The sequence below is a fragment of the Sapajus apella genome, unplaced genomic scaffold (assembly GCF_009761245.1).
Source record: "Sapajus apella isolate SASKATOON/1434 unplaced genomic scaffold, GSC_monkey_1.0 scaffold10, whole genome shotgun sequence".
In the NCBI taxonomy this organism is placed as follows: domain Eukaryota; kingdom Metazoa; phylum Chordata; class Mammalia; order Primates; family Cebidae; genus Sapajus; species Sapajus apella.
This window is the reverse complement of record NW_022436950.1, coordinates 2,626,070-2,648,372: the sequence shown is the minus strand read 5'-3', so window position 1 is coordinate 2,648,372 and position 22,303 is coordinate 2,626,070. Positions and strand designations below refer to the sequence as shown.

The 22,303-nt window shown below is 44.4% G+C and overlaps 1 protein-coding gene across 48 annotated transcripts in view; it reads left to right on the top strand.

The window, feature by feature from the left end:
• Positions 1–22,303, top strand: part of LRRFIP1 (LRR binding FLII interacting protein 1) — a 159,744-nt gene that overhangs the window by 96,466 nt on the left and 40,975 nt on the right. For 10 of the 48 annotated variants that reach the window (XM_032277809.1, XM_032277813.1, XM_032277812.1 and 7 more), the window contains exons 4-12: positions 2,047–2,094; positions 3,802–3,846; positions 5,036–5,086; positions 7,746–7,784; positions 11,755–11,814; positions 13,546–13,608; positions 16,087–16,164; positions 17,504–17,548; positions 18,974–19,039. The exons of 9 other annotated variants lie outside the window; for them this stretch is intronic. In XM_032277809.1, coding sequence (XP_032133700.1) covers positions 2,047–2,094; positions 3,802–3,846; positions 5,036–5,086; positions 7,746–7,784; positions 11,755–11,814; positions 13,546–13,608; positions 16,087–16,164; positions 17,504–17,548; positions 18,974–19,039 — 495 coding nt within the window. The remainder of the gene's footprint in view (positions 1–2,046; positions 2,095–3,801; positions 3,847–5,035; positions 5,087–7,745; positions 7,785–11,754; positions 11,815–13,545; positions 13,609–16,086; positions 16,165–17,503; positions 17,549–18,973; positions 19,040–22,303) is intronic. 29 more of the 48 variants (XM_032277805.1, XM_032277804.1, XM_032277794.1 and 26 more) reach the window with 16 other exon arrangements.

The following is a 22,303-nucleotide window of genomic DNA, read 5'->3' as shown; positions in this document are numbered from 1 at the left end:
CAAAGCTATTTCTGAAAGTCAAGCCCCTTCTGCAGTAGAGTGGCTCCTGCGTCCCGCTGCATGGCTTCACAGGCTCTGGCTCATGGTGGTGATTTACATTTGAAATGTTTGCCCTTCCTGGACTTGTGCTGGTGCTGCTGGCTAACCCGGGAACTGCTAGTTAATCACACTTGCTGTTACTAGGGGCGTTCTCTCCCCTGGGAGTGACACGGAAATGCAGCTGCAGTGGCTACTTATGAGGCCCCCCATGAGCGAGGTGAATGATTTTCAATCCTGGTTCTTTATCATGAGAAGAGCAAGATAGAGTGTGTGGATGTAATGGGACCAAAAAAAATCTGTGAAAACAGAAAAACTGACAATACAGATTTCTTTTGGAATTTAAATAATTTTATTGTGAACGTATATAGCCCCCATCCTTCTACAAACATTGTTCTTCCATCATTTTAGTTAATCCAAGAGATAAGTGAGGGGTGATGGCATCATATTTTACTTGCGGAAAATCTAGAACTTGACAGGTGCTAACATTAATTGAATGCAAAATAACTTTAAGCTGATACATTTCCCTGACGTTAAAGATAAAACATGACTTTGGAATATGTTTGCTTTTATTTCCTTTCTGAATTTATATTCCAAGGGAACAGCTTAGAGAAAAAGATATGATTATGGTTTTTTTTTTTGTACTAGAGTTCCGTATTATTTATTTTTAAAAACATTGTTAAATCTCCCTCCTAATTTTTACTCTTCGAATTTTCTATTTACCACCATCTCTAAGAGAAAGAGGTAAGACCATCTGAGAGCTGAGTATTTTCAAACCTGACCACCCTTCAAAATGAAACTGAACCAACCATAGCAACAGCATGTTAGTTATTGTAAAACAATTTCATAAATGCTCTTGTATTTCTAACATCTGATTTTTTCTCCTCATTTTAAGACTTTAATGTATAAAGAGAAAACTCACATCTGCGTTATAATAATATCGAAGTTTGGTTAGTTGTTTCTTGATTTTCTTACTGGAAATTAAATACAAAGGAGAAAAGCAAAACCCTGTTATTTGAGCCCATGAGCCGGGTTCCCCCTACCTTTGGGATTCCCAGATTCAGGGACAGCAGTAGCTGTTGTGAGTCTGCTTTTCTCATTCTAACTTGGACCGCTGAACAAGATAAAAACATGAAGGTATGGGAACAAGCAAGCTTGTCCAACCCGCGGGCCGCAGGCAGCTCAGGACAGCTGTGAATGCAGCTGAACTTTCAAATTCGTAAACTTTCTGAAAACACTATGAAATTTTTTTGCAATTTTTTTAAGCTCATCACCTATTGTTTGTGTTAATGTATTTTACGTGTGGCCCAAGACACTCCTCCTTCTTCCGGTGTAGTCCAGGGAAGCCAAAAGATTGGACACCCCTGAGCTAACATAATCTCCAGACATACGTAACCTGCAGGTCTACATAATTTTCTTCCCGTGTGAAGACCTCTTCTGTAGGTGTCTGCCAGTCATCACTCCACCCACGCTACAAAGACATCAAAGTCGGTGAATTCCCACAGGCCTAGACTCAGCATAGACATCAGGCAGCTGGAATAAGTATCAGGACTCAGTTTCTCCCCTTGTCCTCTCAGTTTCCCTGATGTCCCAACACAGGAATGGCTCTGAGCTGTTGCTTCTCTTAGAAGGTGTTTTATTCTTCCATCGCCTTTGCTTTGAAGGCACCAGCAGCCTGTCAGAGGGGCGTGAAGGCTGCTGGGCCGGCTTTACCGCCCTGCTCTCCGCTGAGGCCCTTCACCCAGGGAAGCTTCGTCCTGGGCTCTCTTGCCTTGCTGGGGTGGAGTGGGCGGGGAGGGTCTCTGTTCACAGCTCACAGCCTGCACGACTGCACGGTGGCGGCTCCGTGTGCAGGAGCCAAGCGTGTTGCTGACTGCTTGGCCTTGGCATGTTCCCTTCACCACACGGCTGGATGGCAGTTTGGAAATGCATGTCAGAACTGTGCCTTAGACAATTGCCTTTTTTAAAAATTTCACTTCTTGCCTAATTTTCTTTCCCTTCTGTCTGTAGAAATATTATGGGCTGGATACAAAATGGGGTGACATCGAACAGTGGATGGTAGGCCTTGAATATAATTTTGTTTTTACCCTTCTCTCCCCCTTTCAATACAATGTTAAGACTTAAATGGTTTATAATGTAATTCTTATGCAGTTTAATTATGTAGATAGATTCCTATTGCACCATAATTTAATACTGAGAGATTTTCTTCCGGGAGTTTCTGCATCTGGTCTCTGTTTACATCCCCAAATGCAGCCTGCTTAGAAACGGTCGTGACCAGGCGTCTGGTCCTGCCTGTTTAGTAGCCACTGACTGCTGCTGTCTCCTGGCCTGCAGTCCGGGGAGGTCTCCACCCCACGACCACAGCCACCCTGATCTCCTCAGGCACAGGGCTCTCCACCAGGACTCAGGCTGGGCATGCGCGCCTGGCTTGAGAACTTTCCAGAGAACATTCCCACTGGCATCGCAGCTCCCCAGGCTCTGGTTGGAACCTCAGAGGTACATTATGCTCCATTTCCTTCACTCATGATTGCGACCAGCTGCCCCGTCACCCTCATTAGACTTTCTCTGCATTTGCTGTCTTCATCTTATCCGCTGTGCCTGCTGAAACCGCTGGTCTTCGGTAAGAAAATTCCTTTACCTTCTCCACCTGCTTCCTAGAGCAGCCCCTCTGCCTTCCGGGGAATGGAGAGCTAGCTCGCCCCTGTTGATACCCCTGTCCTTCTGGCCTTCTCAAGAAGCTGCGGCGCCCACAGAGGGAGGCTGCGGAAGGGGGACAATCTGTGTGCTTTCCGCTGGTCCCAAGAGAGCGTGGCCTGACCCTTCTCATTAGTTCATCTACCTGAGTCCTTCCACCTCTTCCTGTCCCTTTTGCTTTATTGCCTGGCCCTGTGGACATCATCACATGCTTTTAGCAGTTGAGAACCTGGCCAGGATGGAAATGTCCTATTAAACGTTCCTGATACGTAAAATAATCTAAGGAAGATCCAAGATTATCTCCTAACATCTTACGTACGGGGTATAAAAGAGGTTCATTCTTCAAATATAAAGAGCACACACTTACCCTAGTGAGAAAATGATTGCATTCAGCCTAGGAAAACCATCATTTTAGGCTTACATGACATAAATGTATTTTTATCAAATCTTAAGACATTTCTATCCACAGGTATGATGATATAGGAAAGAGAAAAAAAAGAAAAATTTTTTAAATCTTGTCATTGTTTAAAATTGTATCATTGTTTTATATACCACTGAGAAAGAAAAAATGCTAATTATAACTGAGCAACTGAGATTATAAGCTATACCCCAGCTTCAGAGATGTCGAGGTATGGAAAAACTGTGCAAATCCACAATATATAGTAGAAAGAGTGACATCCTTTTTGGATATTTTATGGAAATGATTTATCTTCTGATTCCCGAAGAGAGTAAGGTTCTGAAAGTAAGGGTGAAGGTAGATTGATTTAAACGGACCAGATGATAGAGGTTAGAAAAAAGTGGGACCCAGCTTCTGCCCCAAACACACTGTTTTTACAACAAAAATGAAGTATGCCAGTTTGTGCGCTTAAGAACCTCCCACCCCAGAAGAAAACGTTTTTGCCCACGGGTTTAATTGAAGCCTTTAAACGAATGCAAAGAAAATACGGATTTGACATTTGGATCAGAACTGCTATTATGTTGCAATGGGACTACCTAAGCCTTTTTAAAACACTTCTCCTGTGTCCGTCTGTCTCTAACCTTCTCATACTGTTTCCTCCATTGCTTTGGTAGGAAGACAGTGAGCGCTACTCTCGTAGATCCAGAAGAAGCACCTCGGTTAGTACCGTGTTCATTCGTTACTTAGGCACTTTGATTGAATTCTGCTTTGTACTTGCATTGGCTAAAGTATATATAATGCATATAATCTCTTAATGATGCTATCATCTCTTAAAGAAATTAACTAATACTGTTAATAATAGAATACTGATATTATTACCTAAGTAAAGACTATGAACTCAGTTTTTGGCATTTTGACTCAAATTTGGTAAGGAGAGTATGTCTGAGAAATGTTTGAGTATTAATGTATTCACGGCAGTTGTAGTGCTTTTTATGCCATTGAACAACCATAAATAATTTGCATAGTAATATACACCAATGCTGTGTATTTATATTCCCTGTGAGATAAGACTGCTTGGATGAAATTACTTTTTATTTTTTTTTGAGATAGAGTCTTGCTCTGTCACCCAGGCTGGAGTGCAGTGGCACAATTTTGGCTCACTGAAACTGGTGCCTCCCGGGTTCAACAATTCTTATGCCTCAGCCTCCCAAGTAGCTGGGCTTACAGACACGTACCACCATACCCGACTGATTTTTGTATTTTTAGTAGAGGTGGAGTTTCCCCATGTTGCCCAATCTGGTCTCGAACCCCTGGGCTCAAGCGATCCTCCTGCCTTGGCCTCCCAAAGTGCTGGGATTACAGGCATGAGCCACCATGCTTGGCCCTGAAATTACTTGTTTTTTTGAGACGGTGTCTTGGTCTGTCACCCAGGCTGGAGTGTAGTGGTGCAATCTCAGCTCACTGCAAACCCTATGTCGTGGGTTCAAGTGATTCTCCTGCCTCAGCCTCCTGAGTACCTGGGATTACAGGCATGCACCATGACACCTGGCTAATTTTTGTATTTTCAGTAGAGACTGAGTTTTGCCATGGTGGCCAGGCTGGTCTTGAACTCCTAACCTCAAGTGATTGGCCCACCCTGGCCTCCTAAAGTGCTAGGATTACAGGCATGAGCCACCTCGCTTGGCCCTGAAATTACTTTAAATCCATACTGCCCATAAGCAGACAGAGATGCACAAAGCCCGTGTTGTGGGGGACCTAGTCTTGTATCCGCTGAGATGTCCAGGGGCGGCTGTCCCCTCACTGCTGTTGGGTGGGGTCAGTCACCAGCATCCCCCCGAGCATGAGCACTGGTTCTTCAAGTGTGTTATGTGATCACTTCACGGTTGTTCTCGTCCTTTCTTTTAATAGGCTTCTGATGAAGACGAGCGCATGTCAGTGGGTAGTCGTGGAAGCCTGAGGGTCAGTAACCAGAATGACCGAGTTTGCATGGCACGGTTTATAGTCCAAGCCCTTTACTTCCTCATCCCACATTCAGACTTCTTCTCCATTATCCCCATAGTCTACTAGTCAATCTTTAACTGATGGGATGCTTACTTAGAGTAAGATCAATGGGGGATGTTTCTTTGTTGCCATAGAGAGATTATTAAGATGTGTAGGCACGTTGGTTGGTTGTTTCTTTCTTCTGAGATGAAGTCGCCTTTTTCCAATACCCATCCCCATCACAGAGCTCCCAAGCCTTGATTAGCACAGTCGTCTCAGCAAAAGGTGCACCCACCCTTCAGTAAGTCTGTAGCCACTGACGCACGCTCCTGGTAACGTCGGAAGCTCTGTGAAAGGAGCTGTGAGTTAATTATTCAGCAATGTTTTCGCATAGCCACTCCAGACTTCCGGGTGGAAATTATTCAGCAATGTTTTCGCATAGCCACTGCAGACTTCCGGGTGGAAACCTGGACCAGCACTAGATCTGGAAGACCTGCCTTCTGCTGCTTTTCCTTGTATCAATTATAATTAGATCTCTTCATCACTGCCAGGCTTAATGGTTAATCAACACAAATATGGACTTTTCCTTAAACATTCCAGAAACCTTAATAATTAGACTCGAAAAAAGTTTGAGCTTTGAGGGAAGTAAAATAGAAAAACTATGTTTTTCTCAGTTTCTGAGCATGTCAGGTTTTTTTTTACCACAGGATGGAAATGACGTCTCACCACTGGTAATAAATAAGTCTCAAAGCAGCCACTCCGTTTTAGTAATTCTTAGGGACCACATAGAGCTAAAGGCTTGTTTTTCGCCACTGTGACAATTAAATCCTATTACTTCTTGACTTATTATACATGCACTGAGTGTGTGTAATCGGCCATTTACAGTGATAAAATGCCGAGGTGAAACGCAGTCGCTGAGATGTGAAGCGACCCTGTCCTTGTCACTGTCCTTGCAGTACCAAAAGCAGATCTGTAGTGATTTTGCCCGAAAAGCTGCGCTTCAAATGTAAGGCCCATGTGAATGCTTCCTTGCTGTTTGGACCTTCTCCTGAGACTTAGCCTCAGTGGTGCTGTCATAACCTCCTAAGTACCCTCCGACACCACTCACCCCAGAAGAGGGAGGATTTATGGACCCAAAATATAATAAATGCAAAGCTCAGTTAACAAAATCTGTAGACAAGGCACAGACATCACAGCTGTTGAGCAGGCCCAGGAGAAGCTTCAGTCCTTGAAACCAGTGAAGAAAATACCGTTTCAAGGATGGGGTGGGGGCTGACCGAGGGAGGAGGAAGCTTAGACTTAGAAGCATAGAGGATGTCAGCGACTTTGATAGGAGAACTTTTGATGGAAACATTGAGGGCAAAACCTGATTAAGATGGGTTCAAGAGAGAACAGAGGAGAGAGACACAGAATCCCAAACTCTCTGTCAAAATGCATCGTTTTCAGAGCCACGCCCTCTGGAAATTATAGGAAGTCTGTTGTGCGCACTTACATTTTCCTAGGAAAAGGATGTTCACTTTCTTAAGATTCTCAGAGGGTCTCCTGATCCTAGAGAATTGAAAACAATTGCAACATGAATGAGCATTATGACGCTGTGTTAGCATTCGTTTCATTTTCAATGATTTTTAACCAGAAATGAGTTACATCTTTCTGCTGGACACCATCCTTTGCCAAGATATCAAGTATATTTGTTTTAAGAGCTGAAATTTCACATAGGAGGTTCACCATTCGGACACTAAATAAGAGGGGTGAAAGTGGATGGGATTTTCGTTTTCAGCCACATGACGCTTTCCCATCATGTACCTTATCCAAAGAAATAGATTCCTCAGAACTTAAGAACTTGGATTCTGGAGGTGAGAGTCAGACCTCCTAATGTTTATAGGCACCAAACAAGCCCGGAGCGGTAGAGAGGTCTGCTTGGGGTCACAGTTCTTAAGAACAAGGCCAGTGCCTGCTGCTCAGGTGCACTGGGTGCCCTGGGCTCTGTGCCTGCTTCTCGGTACCACGGAGCAGGGCACCCCCTGGAATGAGGACTCGCATTTCACTCTATTTCTATCCAAGTTGATTTCTACTGTTTTTATGTATTTTAATATTATGAACTTTTTACATTGATGAGTTCTGTTATGAGATAATATCTTTTATTTATTGACTCTGAAAACACAGGCCTTTTCATTTAACTGGCAAAGATGAAAAACCCTAGAAAAGGTGGGGAGGTGACTTATACTATCCTGTCGTTTGCATGGATGGCTCCCCAGAAAAATCTAGATTTGGGATATCAAAAGTTTTTAATTTTCCTTTTTGAAAAAAATTGATGATGATACATCTTTTAACCTTTTCCTTTATATAACTAAAATATATTATGTAGAGGAGGAAATAAGATTTACCAAACTGTTTCAGACTTCATGAATTACAGCCGCCTTTGCCATGGAAGTATATTTAATGCTCCTGGATTCTGTGGTAGCTACCGTTCTGCCATCATTCTTTTTGTAAATACACATCAGATCCTAGAGATTATGGAAAAATGCATTTTTGCTAAGATTTTAAAGATTGCTTGTATTTGCGTTTTACTGAGCTTTTTGAATTGACTTTTGGCAACTCTCTTTTCTGTTGTTTTCCTCTGCCATCTTTATTCTGACAGTCGCAGCCTGACTTGGAGTATGGGGGTCCCTACGCCTGGGTGAGATGGTCGGATATACTTTGCTGTGTGAGCTTAACTGTGTGGTGTGACAGATCATAACCTGTGGTTTTCCCACTAATCTCATGGGTGCTTTTCTAAAAAGCCAAGGACATCTTTGTCTACCAGTTTTTGCCTTGGGGCTATGAAATCAGGAGGGGAGGCTCCCCCTACGGAGTGAGCAGTCTTCCTCCTGGGGGTGCAGCCCTGATCCTGGCGTGAGGGAGGAACCCAGGCATCCGTGCATGAACACTCCCTCACCAGATGGCCTTTGAGCACCAGCTGTTTGCCACGCCTTGTGTTAGCAACTGGGCATACCAAGATGCAAAAGATAGTGTCTGCCTTCAGGGAACTCAAATCAGATCAAGAATTCCCAAAGCCTCTAAGTTTCCTTTAAAAGATTAAATGCAAACTCATTTTACCTATGAAAAATCCATTATTTTCCAATCTGTATCCATTCAAATTGAATGTACAATCTGACATTTTGGCCAGAAGGTATTTTTTGAGAAAGATCCCACTTCCAGTAACAAACACTAAGCCTTTAGACTTAAACTCAGAATTACTCTTATATCTCTCTGACAGTTTCTGTGCCTTATGCTTTCTAAAATTCTGTCAACGTTACACTTCAAGGAAGAAAAAATTCTCCCCAGAAAAGCACAGCTCAGCATTGAAGTGACTTGATATTAAAGTTATTATGGTACATTATATACTATTTCTCTAGAAGGACTTTACCTAAAAGCATTTGTGCTTCATTTATTCCAGCGCATTTCACAATTATTTAGTAAACTCCTGTTTTAGAAACATATTTTTGTGTCTGCAATGATAGTGAGTAAATGGGAGCATACATCTGCAGAGCATGTTTCGCGCCCTGAGCCTCCTGTGGAACTGCCGTTCTCCTCTTAGCAGATAGAAGAGCAGAGGCCAGAGTGAGTAGCTCGGGGTCAGGACAGGAGGAAGAAAGACAGGTGATTAGATTCAGAAAGTGCTCTTCACTGAGAGTCTGTTACTTACCAGCTCTTCACGCCGCTCTGGTCAGTGAGAGCATTTCTGTGGCACTGTAACTCCAGCACCTCTCCTGTTTTTTAAGGAATTCAGTGTATTAACAACGTATCTCTAGATTATTACTCTTTTTATATTAAATTCAAAGTACATTTTGTTTAAGAGCTAGCCCCCAGTACGATAAATGTATATGTTAGCACTGGTCAGGAAGGCATTTTGGATTTTTTTCAGTCTTAATTCTTTTTTAAAATTAAATATAATGCATCAGGGATTGAACTCAAGAGTTTTGACGTTGCCTTCCTTGTGTCTAGTGTCCTTTACATGTGCTCTGTGTTTTGACTCATGTGGAAAAGACATCTAACATTACTAATCCAAAAAGTTGGTAAGGACTTTGCATGGTCACATGGGAGGATCACAGACGCTTTGATGCCACTGCATGATAGTTATTAGCATTCGGACCAGTCACAAGTTACCACTTCCATAGGGCATTTACCCTTGTATCTTATTTATGCTATATTAGGAAATACTAACTTAGGTATGTCCTCTTTATTTTGTTCTCTCTTATGGCAGTGTTTCTGGAGAGCTTGTTAAAATGCATGTTCCTGGGCCCTCCCTCTAGGTATCCTGATTCCCCATGCAGGGGCCCATGCTCGTGAGAAGCATGTCGGGTGGCGGTGAAGCAGGGGGTCTGCAGACTCACCTCTGAGACCCAGCCTTGGAGCATGGAACCAGCAAAGTGAACAAGCATGTGTACTGTTTAAACCACACAGTAGAGGGCTGGGAAAAGAATCCTACAGAGCGAAGCTTGTTGAACCTCAGAGGCCTGACTTAAGATGAAGTTAATATGCTGTCTATAGACATTTTGTTCTAATATTGTTCAGTTAATTGTCAACGCCCCTTACCCTCTTATGCCACGTAAAAATAGCCCCACCCATCTAAATACAACATGAAAAACACCATCCAAGAGGAGAAAGTAAGCGGTGTTTTTTAAGAAGGTCAAAGTACTTTTCACTATGGAGATAGAGTCCACAAGATCCTATAGATTTTGGAATACATTCTGGGAACATAGCCGAGGAACAGACGCCTATTATAGAATTCCATTACCACAGACCTGCTCATGGAAATTGCTTTGCAGGATTTCCTGCAAAGTAACTGTTTTTCCTGTGTTTTTGGGGAAGGCTGTGAGTGGAAGGGTGACAAATGAGAGGATGTGTCATGCTTCCAGCTCCCCACCTTCTGCTCTGTGGCTGTAGACTGAGCTAGAGAAAGAGGGTGCACAGGACGGGGTTCCTCCACAACGGGGTGTATTTCATAAGCAGTGGTGGCAAGCTAGAGGGCTTATGTAATGCATTTCTCTTCCTCATTTACTAGTAAAGTCAAAGTCATCTAAAATTGATCTACGTTAGCCTTCATTACTATGTTAATCTAGTTTCTGAAGAGATAAGGGATTGAGATCTAAAATTTGCAAGTCCTTGACGTGCATTTTCATGTCAGATAATCTTGTTGGTGAAGACATGAAAGGAAATTAGTCTGAGTAAAACTCTTGCTAATCTCCAAAGATTTTTACTATTAAATTTATTTCAGAAATGTTTTAATGTTACTCATAGAATTCTCAAATTTAACATGGAAGGACTTTACTCCTTTTGTTTCAAAACTTCCAGTTGATTTCTTGATTTGTTTTGTGTTGTAGCAAAGATAAATATTTAGTGTTATAGTCAATGTTTCATGAATCTGGATTTATAATCTATCTGGAAATTCAGTTATTTTTTTATATTTTAATTCATGGCTTCAGAATATGTGCTATACAGCACCCAGCCCCCAAATAAGGAACCATGTTGAGCACCTCCCATGAGCCAGGCCCCTTCCATGTGGATTCACGTATCCGCCCAGTAAGCACATGCTTCATGAAGGCACTGTTCTAGGTGCTTATGATACTCATTTTCATCTCGTTCAGTCCTCACGATGACTTTGTAATGCATTTATTATTATGCACATTTTCACGGCTGGAAAAGTAGATGTTCAAGTGGATTAAATAATTATTTAAGGTCACATGACGGAGCTTCTGTTTGGAATTTGGACTCATGCCCAGGACCCAGTGGCGTCTCCTTTGATTTTTACCAGTTGTGTAGACTGCTCCTCCTTTTTCTGTCGCGAGAGCTGGTTTTGTCTCTGACGCTTCACAGCTGTTATTTTGAATCAGCAGAGATTTCCTTATAGATGAATTAAGGGACTTTTAGAAAGCCCATGCTTGGACTTAAGGGAAATTGGGCTGGGAACTGAGAAGAGAGGGAAGATAGGCAGACACTTAATAGAACTGTTCTCCTTTATTCTGGAGGACACATTAGGAAATTATTAAATATGTGTTCAGATTTCATTTTGAAAAATAAAGTAGGAAGGCTGGATGGATGAAAAACTACTGTACAGGATATACCTCACAGTGAACTTTTCCGTTTAATTATAGATTGACTAGACATGATTTCTGAACCTTCTGAATCATGCCCATAGTGTCACAATGTGCCGTAATCTTCAAGGACTCTCCCTGAACCAGGAACTGAAAGCTCATTGACTCAGGCCAGATCACTACCCACCAGCCTGGCCTGTGGCTTCTTGCAAGCAGAATGTCCACAGTGTCACCATAAAACTAGAAACAGAGATGAGGAAACGGCCACACCAAGCCCAAGTGCTCCACCCATGGAAGGACTTGGTACCACTTTAAGACCAAGAGTGACATGTGACCTGAAGTCTGCTGACTTCGTTAGCTTGACTGTGCTGTTCTCTCCTGAGCTGCGGGGTAGTGGACAGGGGACAGGGAGGCAGTCTGGGGCTGCTAGGACTTGTACTGTCCTGGGCTGGTCATTCATCCGTTCCACCGACAAAGCTAACCTTATACTTGGCTGGCTTGTCCCTGCTGATTTGTACCTGTGAATAAATTTGGGTACTGATGTCAGTTTTTCTCTTTTCTTCATTGAAACAGACAAATGGTTATGATGGAGAGTTCTATGGATCACAGTCCCTGAATAGAAGATCTGGCAGGGTTAGTATAGTAAGTGTGCATGGCTCGAAATTCAAACAGGTTGTTTTAAAGCTTCTAAAACTAAAAACTAATTGCTAAATTTAAATTTAGCTTCTTTGCTGTTTTTAAATGTTATAATGGTTCTTTTTTTTCCTAGCACATGATGGAATGAAAGATAATGTTTTTCAACTACCAAACATTCTGAGAATGTTAGCCTTCCAATGTTCTGATTGTTAGTGTAAGGGATAGATATTGATAAGAATCTCTAAGTTTAAAAAAAACTGAAATTAAAGATTAGCTCTTTCATTATTGCATTGCCCTGGGTGTGTGTATAATGTGTATATTAAGTGTACTCAGCTTTCAAAGATATTAAATCGATATTTTCGCAGTTCTCACAGCTCTCATTTGTAGTTTAAATGTTTACCTTAAAGGCTTGTGTACCAGAGCCTGTGTTTTTCTGGAGAGGAAAAGGAGAAGAAAACAATGCAGATGCTTGGAAGGTTCACAGTTATGGGGTGGGAGGCAGGAAAGGAGCTGGTGGAAGGAAAGGGTGATGCCGGCGGGGGAGAGAGCGAGAGAGCGGTGCCCGTGCCGGAGCACTGGGGAGGCGGGCAGGGGTTGGTAGGGCTTCGGATTTATCAGTGTTCTTACTGCTTCATTTTTTTCTTTTAGCAACATTCCTAATTATGTAAAATAGTATTTCTTTTCATTTATCCTAATTATGTTATATGAAGATATCACTATATGCTTAAATTATACTTTTGGGCTTCAAATGAGTGACCCCACCCTTACCTCCCTCCCTCTCCCCAGCCAAACCAGCGTTTAGCTTTCTGAAACCAGCTGATCGAGTGGTCTTTGCCTATTTAGCATTGCATGCACTTTATTTATTTGTTTGTTTATTTATTTAGAGATAAGAGTCTTGCTCTGTCACCCAGGCTGGAGTGCAGTGGTGCGATCTCTGCTCACTGCAACCTCTGCCTCCCAGGTTCAAGTGATTCTCCTGCCTCCGCCTCCCAAGTAGCTGGGATTACAGGTGCCAACCATCATACCTGGCTAATTTTTTTGTATTTTTTAGTAGAGACGGGGTTTCACCATGTTGGCCAGGCTGGTCTCAAACTCCTGACCTCAGGTGATCCACCTGGCTCAGCCTCTCAGAGTGCTGGGATTGCAGGCGTGAGCCACTGCACCTAGCTGGATGTGACATTTTAAAAATATACACTCAAGACACGTAAAGATGGCCTGCAGGGCATTTTCCCTCTGTGGATAAGGGTTCTCAGCTGGACGGGTGGGAGCCGCTCCACCTGCCTTTCTAGCACTTCAGGGCTGAGCTATAGCCCTCAGGTATGCTGGGCTGAAGAAAAATGGAAAATTTTGCAATAAATGGAATTTTACTTAGCTAAGAAGTTAAGTAAGAAGGATAGTTGAGACTAGGAGGTTACTGACCACACGGCATGAAACTCAGTAACCACGAACCGTCCTTGAGATGTGAGACTGTGAAAACAGTACTAGATACACCCGTGGCATCACCAAGACAGAAACACTGAAATAGAAAATGCAGCTCGGCATCTCTGTTGTTAAGAATCTCTGCTGTACTGTTTGTGTCCCGCTTCGTTGGCTAAACCAGCATTCCTGGGGTCCCAGCGTTAGCTCGTGGTGCTGTTTCACGTTTGCCTTTTGAATGGGATGGCGGGTGCTTTTGGAGTCCTAAGCAAGTGCTTGTCACTTAAACATGTTTTCTTCTTTGGTGCTCAGAATTCCAGCTACAGCGGTGACAGCAGATTCTCCACATTGTCGTCATCCAGGGAGGGGAAGCTGGTTGGTTTCCATTTAAATCTTTCACATCCTCTCTTCAGAAACCGCAGGTTTTGTAGCATGCAGTCCGTGTGTGTGGATTCAGCTGACTTTTCTCTTCCAGTGTCTGTTTGACAGGTTTTTGTTTGGGGAGCTGTTTTGCTGGCGTGAGAGGCAGGAGTTAACACGCGCTCCCCCACTCGGATGCACTCCCCGCTGCTGCGTTGGACCACGCCAGCCTGAATGTGAATTGTGGCATTCAGCCGGCTGCCATGAAGGGATGAGTTTTTGTATATATTCTCTAATTAGAATTAATCAAAAGGAAAAAAATAAGAAGAATGCTCTTGAACTCTTGAGAGTTTCTGGAAACAGAACTACTTTGAAGTGGACATGCAACCTTTGTGGTAGTTTCTTGGGCATGAACTAGACTTGGAATGAAAACCCAGTCCCGTCCAAATCCAGATGTTTACACAACAGAGTTCCTGCCTATTCTCTACAAACATGCACCGGTCTTGATTAACATAATTTCTAAATTGTTGAAGAGCCCTCAAATAGCTAAGGGTTGTGGTGTTTGTTTAGGTTCAGATTCACTCAGCCAAATTAGGGGACTAGTTTAGGTAGGAAAATTGAGCAGGCCCTGGAATCACAAAGGTAAGCAGGGGAGGGAGGCACCCTCCAGGCACTGACTTCTAGAACAAAAGCCACCCCCACCGGACACCAGTACAGTAGTGAACAGATGAGCAAACAGAATCAGAGGGAGACACTGGTTTCACCAGGAAATATCACAACAAAGGATGTGAACTGAACCTTAAAAAATAAATAGGAAGGGTCACACACCATGGCTCACACCTGTAATCCCAGCACTTTCAGAGGCCGGGGTGAGCGGATCACCTGAGGTTGGGAGTTTGAGACCAGCCTGACCAACATGGAGAAACCCCATGTCTACTCAAAAAACAAAATTAGCCGGCAGTCGTGACAGATGCCTGTAATCCCAGCTAACTCAGGAGGCTGAGACAGGAGAATCACTTGAACCCGGGAGGCGGAGGTTGTGGTAAGCCAAGATCGCACCACTGTACTCCGCCTGGGTTGTGACAAGAGAGAAACTCCATCTCAAAATAAATAAATAGGAAGCGCAAATGAAAAGAATAGGAACTAACCAGGTAGAGCCTGGAGGGAAAGCGCTTCAAGGTAAGGAGCCACCTGAGCAGAATAGAGACCGAGCAGAACAGTGAGAACCCGGGAGACGCTCTGTGCGACTGAGCACAGGGTGCTGCTGTTGGGGACTTTCTGTGGACCTGGTGACTGCAGGAGCAGCTCCCCAGCTGAAATCAGAAAGTGAAATCTATGCATTTCCTCTGCAGTTTCCTTTACCCACTCCCCTGTAGTCACTGACCTCATCAAAATGCTTCTAGAAGAAATAGCTCGGACCCTTCCCCGCCCCTCCCTTACCTTCCAGCCCCTATTTCCATTTCCCTTCGTGGGGGCTCTTTTTCTTGCCAGGGCACTTCTTCCTCGCCTCTGTCAGCCCTTGTCCACCCCCTTCGTGCCCAGGGAGGCTGCAAAAGCTGCTGGCAGCTCCATGGCCCCTGCAGCTTGCCAGCTTTCTAAACCCTTCCCATTGCCCCCCGGTCTATAATAAATCCCCCCCCAACTGGAAGCTGATGGCCCTTCTGTCCCCCAGTAGGTGAGTTTTAACTCAGCATGTGATCAGCTGTGAACACCAAAGCACTAGTGGGTTTAACACCTGGAAAAGGGCTTTCTGTATTTTCTTAATTCAAGGGGAGATTTTGCTGTTGCAGAGAGCACTTGTTCGTTAAGAAAACTTTATTTCCTATGCATTTTTGATAAGCCGAGTTACTTGCTCTAAAATAAAGATGGCGGTAAAGATCTCATCCTTAGATATGAACAATTAACCCAAGTTCAGCCTGCATCTAATTCACTTCAATCCACTTAAGAGAAATAACCCACATCCAAAGGGCTACACATCAGGATGAGAGCTCATCCATTCAATCAGGGCCACATCAGACCTCGACCTGTGGCCCTGTGTGCCCATCATTTGCTGCCCGAGAACTCCTGAATTCACCCGCCCTCAGAACCTTCCTGGGAATCGTGCTGTGTAGACATCTATTCCTGCCCAATACATGGCGCGTTTAATTTTATTTAAATATCATAACGGAAAAGTATCAGTGTAGAATTGATGACTCTTCCTAACATCAATTAAAATTCATTTCAGCATTTAATATAAATTAAAATTAATTATTTTTTTCTGTGTGAAAACTCAAAAGTCCTAATTTAACCCCCTGTCCTAGCTTGTCAGTTGCCTGGCCCAGCCACCCTACTTCCTTCTGACCCTCGCTCTTTCCCTCCCCGAGAGTGCGTGCTCGTTATGTTTTGCTTGCATGAGGTCATCGTCTCTGAACTCACTGGACTGATGTACCTTTGCGATGCGGCGAGGGTGTGAGCCTCCCTCCCCTCTCTGCTGCCCATTTGCTCTGATTACAGGGACTCTCCAGCTCCAACCTTGGCCTTCCCGGTGGTGGCCCGGCTCACACGCCCCTGTCTGCCACAAATGGAAACTGGGTCTGTCTCCTTTTCATGCCACTTTGTCCCTCCTTCCTTTTCCTTCTGCTAATTGCTGTAATTGCTGATTAAATCTCATGGACACTTCAGCCTCCTCTATACAATGTCACAGAGCAAAGCTTAGCACGTGTTTTAATTGGCTCAACTAGTTTGCTAAGACTTTTCTCAGTCTTTTAGAAACATGCCTGTCAAATAATTTGGAAGCTAATATAGAAAAGGAGACTTAAGGAAAAGGAGGGTTTTTTTAAATGCATATTTTTGAAAACTGGAGTCCAAAAAATCGGTCTCTTGGGTCACTCCTCCTTTTCCATCAGTTGTTCCCCATTTGAGGTTTCATTTGTTTTTTAAAAAGTTTTTTCTCTTGTAAATGTGTCCAGGAAGCAATTTGGAAGGTTTTTGTGCATTATCTGCCTCCTTGGTCTCTGAGAAGTGGACAGAACAGTGCTATTTCTCTGGCTCGGTGTCCCCGCTGTTTCCTGTTTTTACAAGGTTGGATCAGGTCTGGCCCTGGGGTTTTTGGCCTGTGAGATATAGGCATCGAATCTTGCTCTAATCCAAGGAAGTCGGTGTCAGGGGTGAAATTCCAGGTCCTATTTGGAGGTTGAGCTGTCCTCTCCCTTGCATGTCGGCTGGAGCTGCTGAGTATTCACTGCCTGGCCGTCGTGCACCTTGCCTGACTTATTCAGGTGTGCCCTGTGAGTCTGGAATCTGTTCCGTGCTGCAGTCTCTGCACACTGTGAGCTGCCTTTGTGTCCCAGCCCGTCCCCTCACCAGCACTGCCTCGCCCTGACGTGTGTGCTAGGCAGGATTCTCCTTTGACTGACAGGGCTAGATAGCTGGTGCCTCCCAGACCAGCTGAGGCAGCCTTGCGGCTACTCCCTGTGTATCTTGAAGACTATCACCGGGCCCCTCGGATAGAAATAAACACGCTTCCTGCCCCTGTCTTCACGTGTGGACATTTACATGTTGAACACTGCCAAGTGTGTCATTAACCTTGGATTCTGAGCTGTGGGTTTTGTTGCTGTTGGTGTGTTGACCTTGTCACCATTCTGTCTCATCCCCCAACCCTCCTTCCAGGCATGCCTGAAAAGACTAGAAATGACCAGATTTCAAAGATGCTGGGAAGTGTACTGTTTTAAAGTCAAAAATCATCTCATTTATCCTTCTTGTAAATGTTGGATTTGCATCTATGAAATTGACAGAAAACACGGGGCCTCAATCAGTCGGCTTTTCCTGTGTAACCATGGTGATAGCTGACACTGTCACGATGGCTGTTCGCTATTGTTTGTTGCTGTTTTTTCAAGGCTTTGAAAACCTGCCATTTGCTTTCATCCTCCAGCCCTCCTGTCTGTACAGAGCTGCCCGGCCTTCTGGGAGTCACTGGGTGCGTGCAGCACCCACCCCGCTGCCCTGCGCCCCCTCCCACTGTGCATGCACCACCCCCCGCCCCAGAGCTGTGGAAGTGCCTGCTTGCAGCCCCTGGGGGAAGGTGCACCTTCATGTGGAGCTTACATGTGCCCGTAGGGATTGCCTGTCCCCTTTGCCCAGATCTGGGTTTTCTCCCCCCAACCCCTGACTGCTGACTGTAGCTGCCTGCCTTCTCCATCTCCAGGAAGCCTTGTGTTTGCTGGGATTGTTAGGCAGGAATGGAACAACAGCAGTGTTTACTTTACCGATTGGCAGAAAGAAAGGTGGCTTTTTAATGCTTTGGTAACCTGGACAGATACTAATCCATGTTACTATATTACTTTGGAAATTTCCAGTTTTAAATATAAGTACTTATGCTATGTAAGAAACTTAAAGTAAATAATCAAAGTAGCTATACTGATAACTTTTTTTTTTTGGAGGCAGTCTCCCTCTGTTGCCCAGGTTAGAGTGCAATGGCATGAGATCTCTGCTCACTGCAACCTCTGCCTCCCAGGTTCGAGTGATTCTCCTGCCTCAGCCTCCCAAGTAGCTGGGATTACAGGCATGCACCACCATGCCTGGCTAATTTTTGTATTTTTAGTAGAGACAGGTTTCACCATGTTGGCCAGGCTGGTCTCAAACTCCCGACCTCAGGTGGTCCACCTGCCTCGGCTTCCCAAAGTGCTGGGATTACAAGTGTGGGCCACTACACCCGGCCATTAATAACTTTCTGAATTTCCATCAGATTGCATACTTATAAATTAGATACATTAATAAATGGCTGAGGAAACCAGTATGTGCCCAAGGGAAAATAGGGAGAAAAAAGTTCCTTTACACCGAGCAAAGTTTGACGTCGCCATTTGTGGCATTGTAAGCTCCTGTTTACCCACGCTGATTAATTAAGTAGCATTTTTCCAGTTAAACAATTATTCTTCCTTCTACCTACTAACTTTTAAAGGGTTATAAAATATTTAGTATTAAAACTGTAATTAATGTAATTTGACATTTTATTCCAAAGTCACTTCACATAAAAGTAATTTTCTCAGCATCAAGTATGAGAATGCCATGACAAAATTGAGGCTGTTAGAATTATCTGCTCATTTTAATCTGGATTAACATGTTTACTTAGCATGGGGTGTTTTCCAAAACAATAGACTGGTCTATTGGCGAGTCCACTGCACGCCGCTTGGTAGTGACTAAAACCTCTCTCTCCTGAGTTCTGCACCTGCCGCACTCCGCAGCCCTTTGAGGAGCTGGAAAGGTGGTTCTGAGCCTCCCCTGCATGTTTTCAGGCCACGTTCCTGGCGCGTGTCAGTTTTTCACAGCTTACATTTTCCGTGCTGTCTGGGCACTCTTGGAGAAAGGAAGAGCGCTCCATCCTGACCGTCTCTTTTGGTTGCAGGCGTCTGTGTTGGATGAAGGCAGCCTCGGTGGGGCTCGACGGGGCAGCGCCTGCGGCTCCCGTGCTGTAAGGCGCTTTTGGTGATACCCCCTTTCCCCACTGCCTGCTGCATGGCCTGGGGATGCGTGCTGGGCAGGGTCCAGCTGTGGGGGGTGACTGGCCGTCCTCAGGAGGAAGCACCGGTTCACTGGGTTCACCGCCGCCTTCCATCGTAATGAAGGTCACGAATAACGTGAATCGGGAAACCTCTGGTTGTCAGTTTCATGTCCGTACTCATCGGGGGACTAACCTGTGTAGACTTTCACCTGCTCTCTTTGCAGCACGCCAACAACACTAACAGGCCGTGAAGTGGTCTTAACTTAATAAAAGGAGAAAAAGGGCAGTGTGACAGGCCACACCTCACTTTCGTCTCTGAATAATTGAGGAAGAGGAACAAATTTTAAAACTTAGAATGTCACACATATTTAATTCCCTGTTTTTATTTTGTTGCCTTTCTACCCCTTTCTTCAATTTGAAATGGTAGACTCAGCTATGAGAGTAAAGGTGGAGTAGGTGCACAATAAACACTTGTGAATGAATGAATGAATGAGAAAAGCAACGAGGTGGAAAAATGAGATGGAGTCCGTGGAAGTGGGAAGATGCATGGGCCTGTCACATGGACCTGTGGAAATGGAGCGCTCAGTACCCATCAGTGCTTCCTGGCGGGGGATGCGTCTGTATTCAGAGGCTCCTCCCCAGTCCTATAAAAATGCCTTCAAGCCCTCCAGGAAATAGAATGATTTACTAAGAAATACTTGAAATGCTTTTCTAATTTTGCTTTTGAAGTTAATCAGCTACTCACTTGACTAAATCTGGTTTTATGGCTCACTACACATTTGTCCAGACATCATGGATATTCATGAATTCTTAAGATTGTAAGCCAGACTAACCTACAGTTTTCTTTAAAATATCATTTATACATATTAAATCTAATAGTTGACATAGCATTAGTTTTTGTCTACAACTAATTACGCATTTATCAATTTTCATATTGGGTAAGTTTTCAGTATTTTGCAGCCCACTGGATTACATATTTTTCCTAGTTTGTAAACATTTTCATAGGCCATTAGAAAGCTCATACACCATGCATGAAGACTGAAATAGCCCTGCCTATGATACGGTGAATAACGCACAGCTAAATGATTTTCTTTTCTCAGAAAAGAGGGGGCATACCAATTCTTTAAATTTTCCCCAAGCACCAGGTGACTTTCTGGTGGCCTCAGCAGAGATTGTAAGATCTGGCAGGACAGAGGCTTCTCATGTCTCTAGATGCCACTGTGTCACCTTTGAGATGGCTTTGGGGTCGTCAGCCCTGGATCCTCGGCCCTCATTGCTCTTTGACGAACAGAGATTTCTGTGCTTTTAGCCCCTGCAGGAATTTCCTGGGAGTCATGGCCTGAGAGAGTTAAGAAAACAGAAGGTCATCTTGGCAGCACAACTGCCTAAATGGGCAGCAAATTAGCATTGTGAGGAGGAGGGAAGGGACAAGGAAGTTCCTGAGCTCCCAACCTCTCCCGTCTTTTGGTGGGACCCTCACATTTCCCCTGCAAGTGGATACTCCGTTCCTTATGCTTACAGGCAGGACTTGGGAGAGAGCACCCCAGCTCTCAGTCCAGCGTGTAGGGAGGTTGCAGCCCAGGTACAGTGTCCAGAGCAGCCCCAGCGCCCAGGCCTGAGGTCACGGCCCCACGTGGCCGTGACCTCAGGGTCCAGGCTGCCCCCAGGACTGCATAGTCAGCCCTGGTCCTGCTATGGAGGACTCGCCCTGCCCCTGGAGGACCAGGAATTGCCCCCACACAGCCCCTGAGTATGAGGTGACTTTCTTCAGTGTTGTGACACAGCTGGGACATAGTCATCACCAGCAGCGTCATCTCATCCAAGAGCTGAGGAAGTTGTTTGTGGCAGAAAGTGAAAACAGAGAAGAAGCCCAGCACACCCTCCCTTTCTTAGTCTCAGCTCCTCTGTGGGGTCCATGTCCTTACTTTCATGTCACAGACAACAGGCTAAGGAACTTCCACAGCCACGGGGCCAATGAGAGACCGAGCCACGATTCAAACTTAAAGCTTTCTGACTTACATTAGCTGCATGTTAGCACAGAACCCTAAACATCAGGTGCACGTGGACCATGGCGATACAGGCTTTGACGTTATTCTTTTCTGCATGATGAGGTGGAGTCGGAGGGTTTGCGAGCTGTTTTTGCCTAGGGAACCTGGGATGGGCAGTAAGCGCTATTCACAACAATTCGCTGTATGTTTGCACCGTAAAGCAGGGCATGAATGGCATAGAATGGAGTAGGGCTTGTCTGCAGGATGAAGCTTTCCTCCCTCGCACATCAGTCAACCCTCAGACAAAGTCCTTCTGCTTTTAAGTGCTGACATAAAGTGTTTTCCTTTGTTTTCAATGATAAAGCCAAAAAGTGAGACTAGCAGTACTGGTGATTTTCTTATATAACTCGAATGTGGCATTGATGTTTATATGTGGTGTATACACAGCAGTATTATCTGTGTATCTTAAATGACGTCTTACACCTGAGTGTAAGTATATAGTAAACATTTATCAAAGAAAATAGAGGTAAGATGGGTCTGGGGAACTTGCCCATCTTGTAAAATATTTAATGCCTTCTGTTGACACTTGATGGTTATTTTAGTCTACAGTTGAAATCATTCATTCATTCTACAAGTATTTCTTGAGTTTGCCAGGCCTCATGTGGTCACTAGCCCTGGTGAGGAAGCAAACTAAGAAATGGTATTTGAGATGAGATCATGAACACCTCTGAAGATCTGCGCTTCTTTATAATTCACAAGCCAGGCACTCCCCGCAGGTTCCCAGCAGAGCATGTGAGGCCAGCAGAGTGGTCTGTGCCCGGCACAGTCCAGGGTGTCCAGAGGCTGGAGTGGAGGGGCCTTCACCAGTGGTGGGGCTCTCTGCAGGGTGCTGCATGGGTCTTTCTCGAAGATGCTCCTCAGGATGTGTTGGGATCCTAAATAGTGTTCAAATCCTGCTCCTGCCCCAACATGCCTTGCTCAAAAATATGAGAATGTTTGTGATAACATGAAAATGTATCTAAGACTAGCAAATATGAGTACAAATCAAAGTTCAGAGGGCATAGCTTCCAGATAACCCAGTTGCTGGTGTTTTCCTTCACCAGAAGTGAGAAAGTTCAGAAAAATGGATAGACAGATGTGTACGTAACAACCACCCAGGTGGAAGGCAATCTGGCCATTTAAAAACCTGTACATGATTTTGTGTTAGCCCTACGTCTCATTTTGCTTCCACTTGGGAAGACAGTGG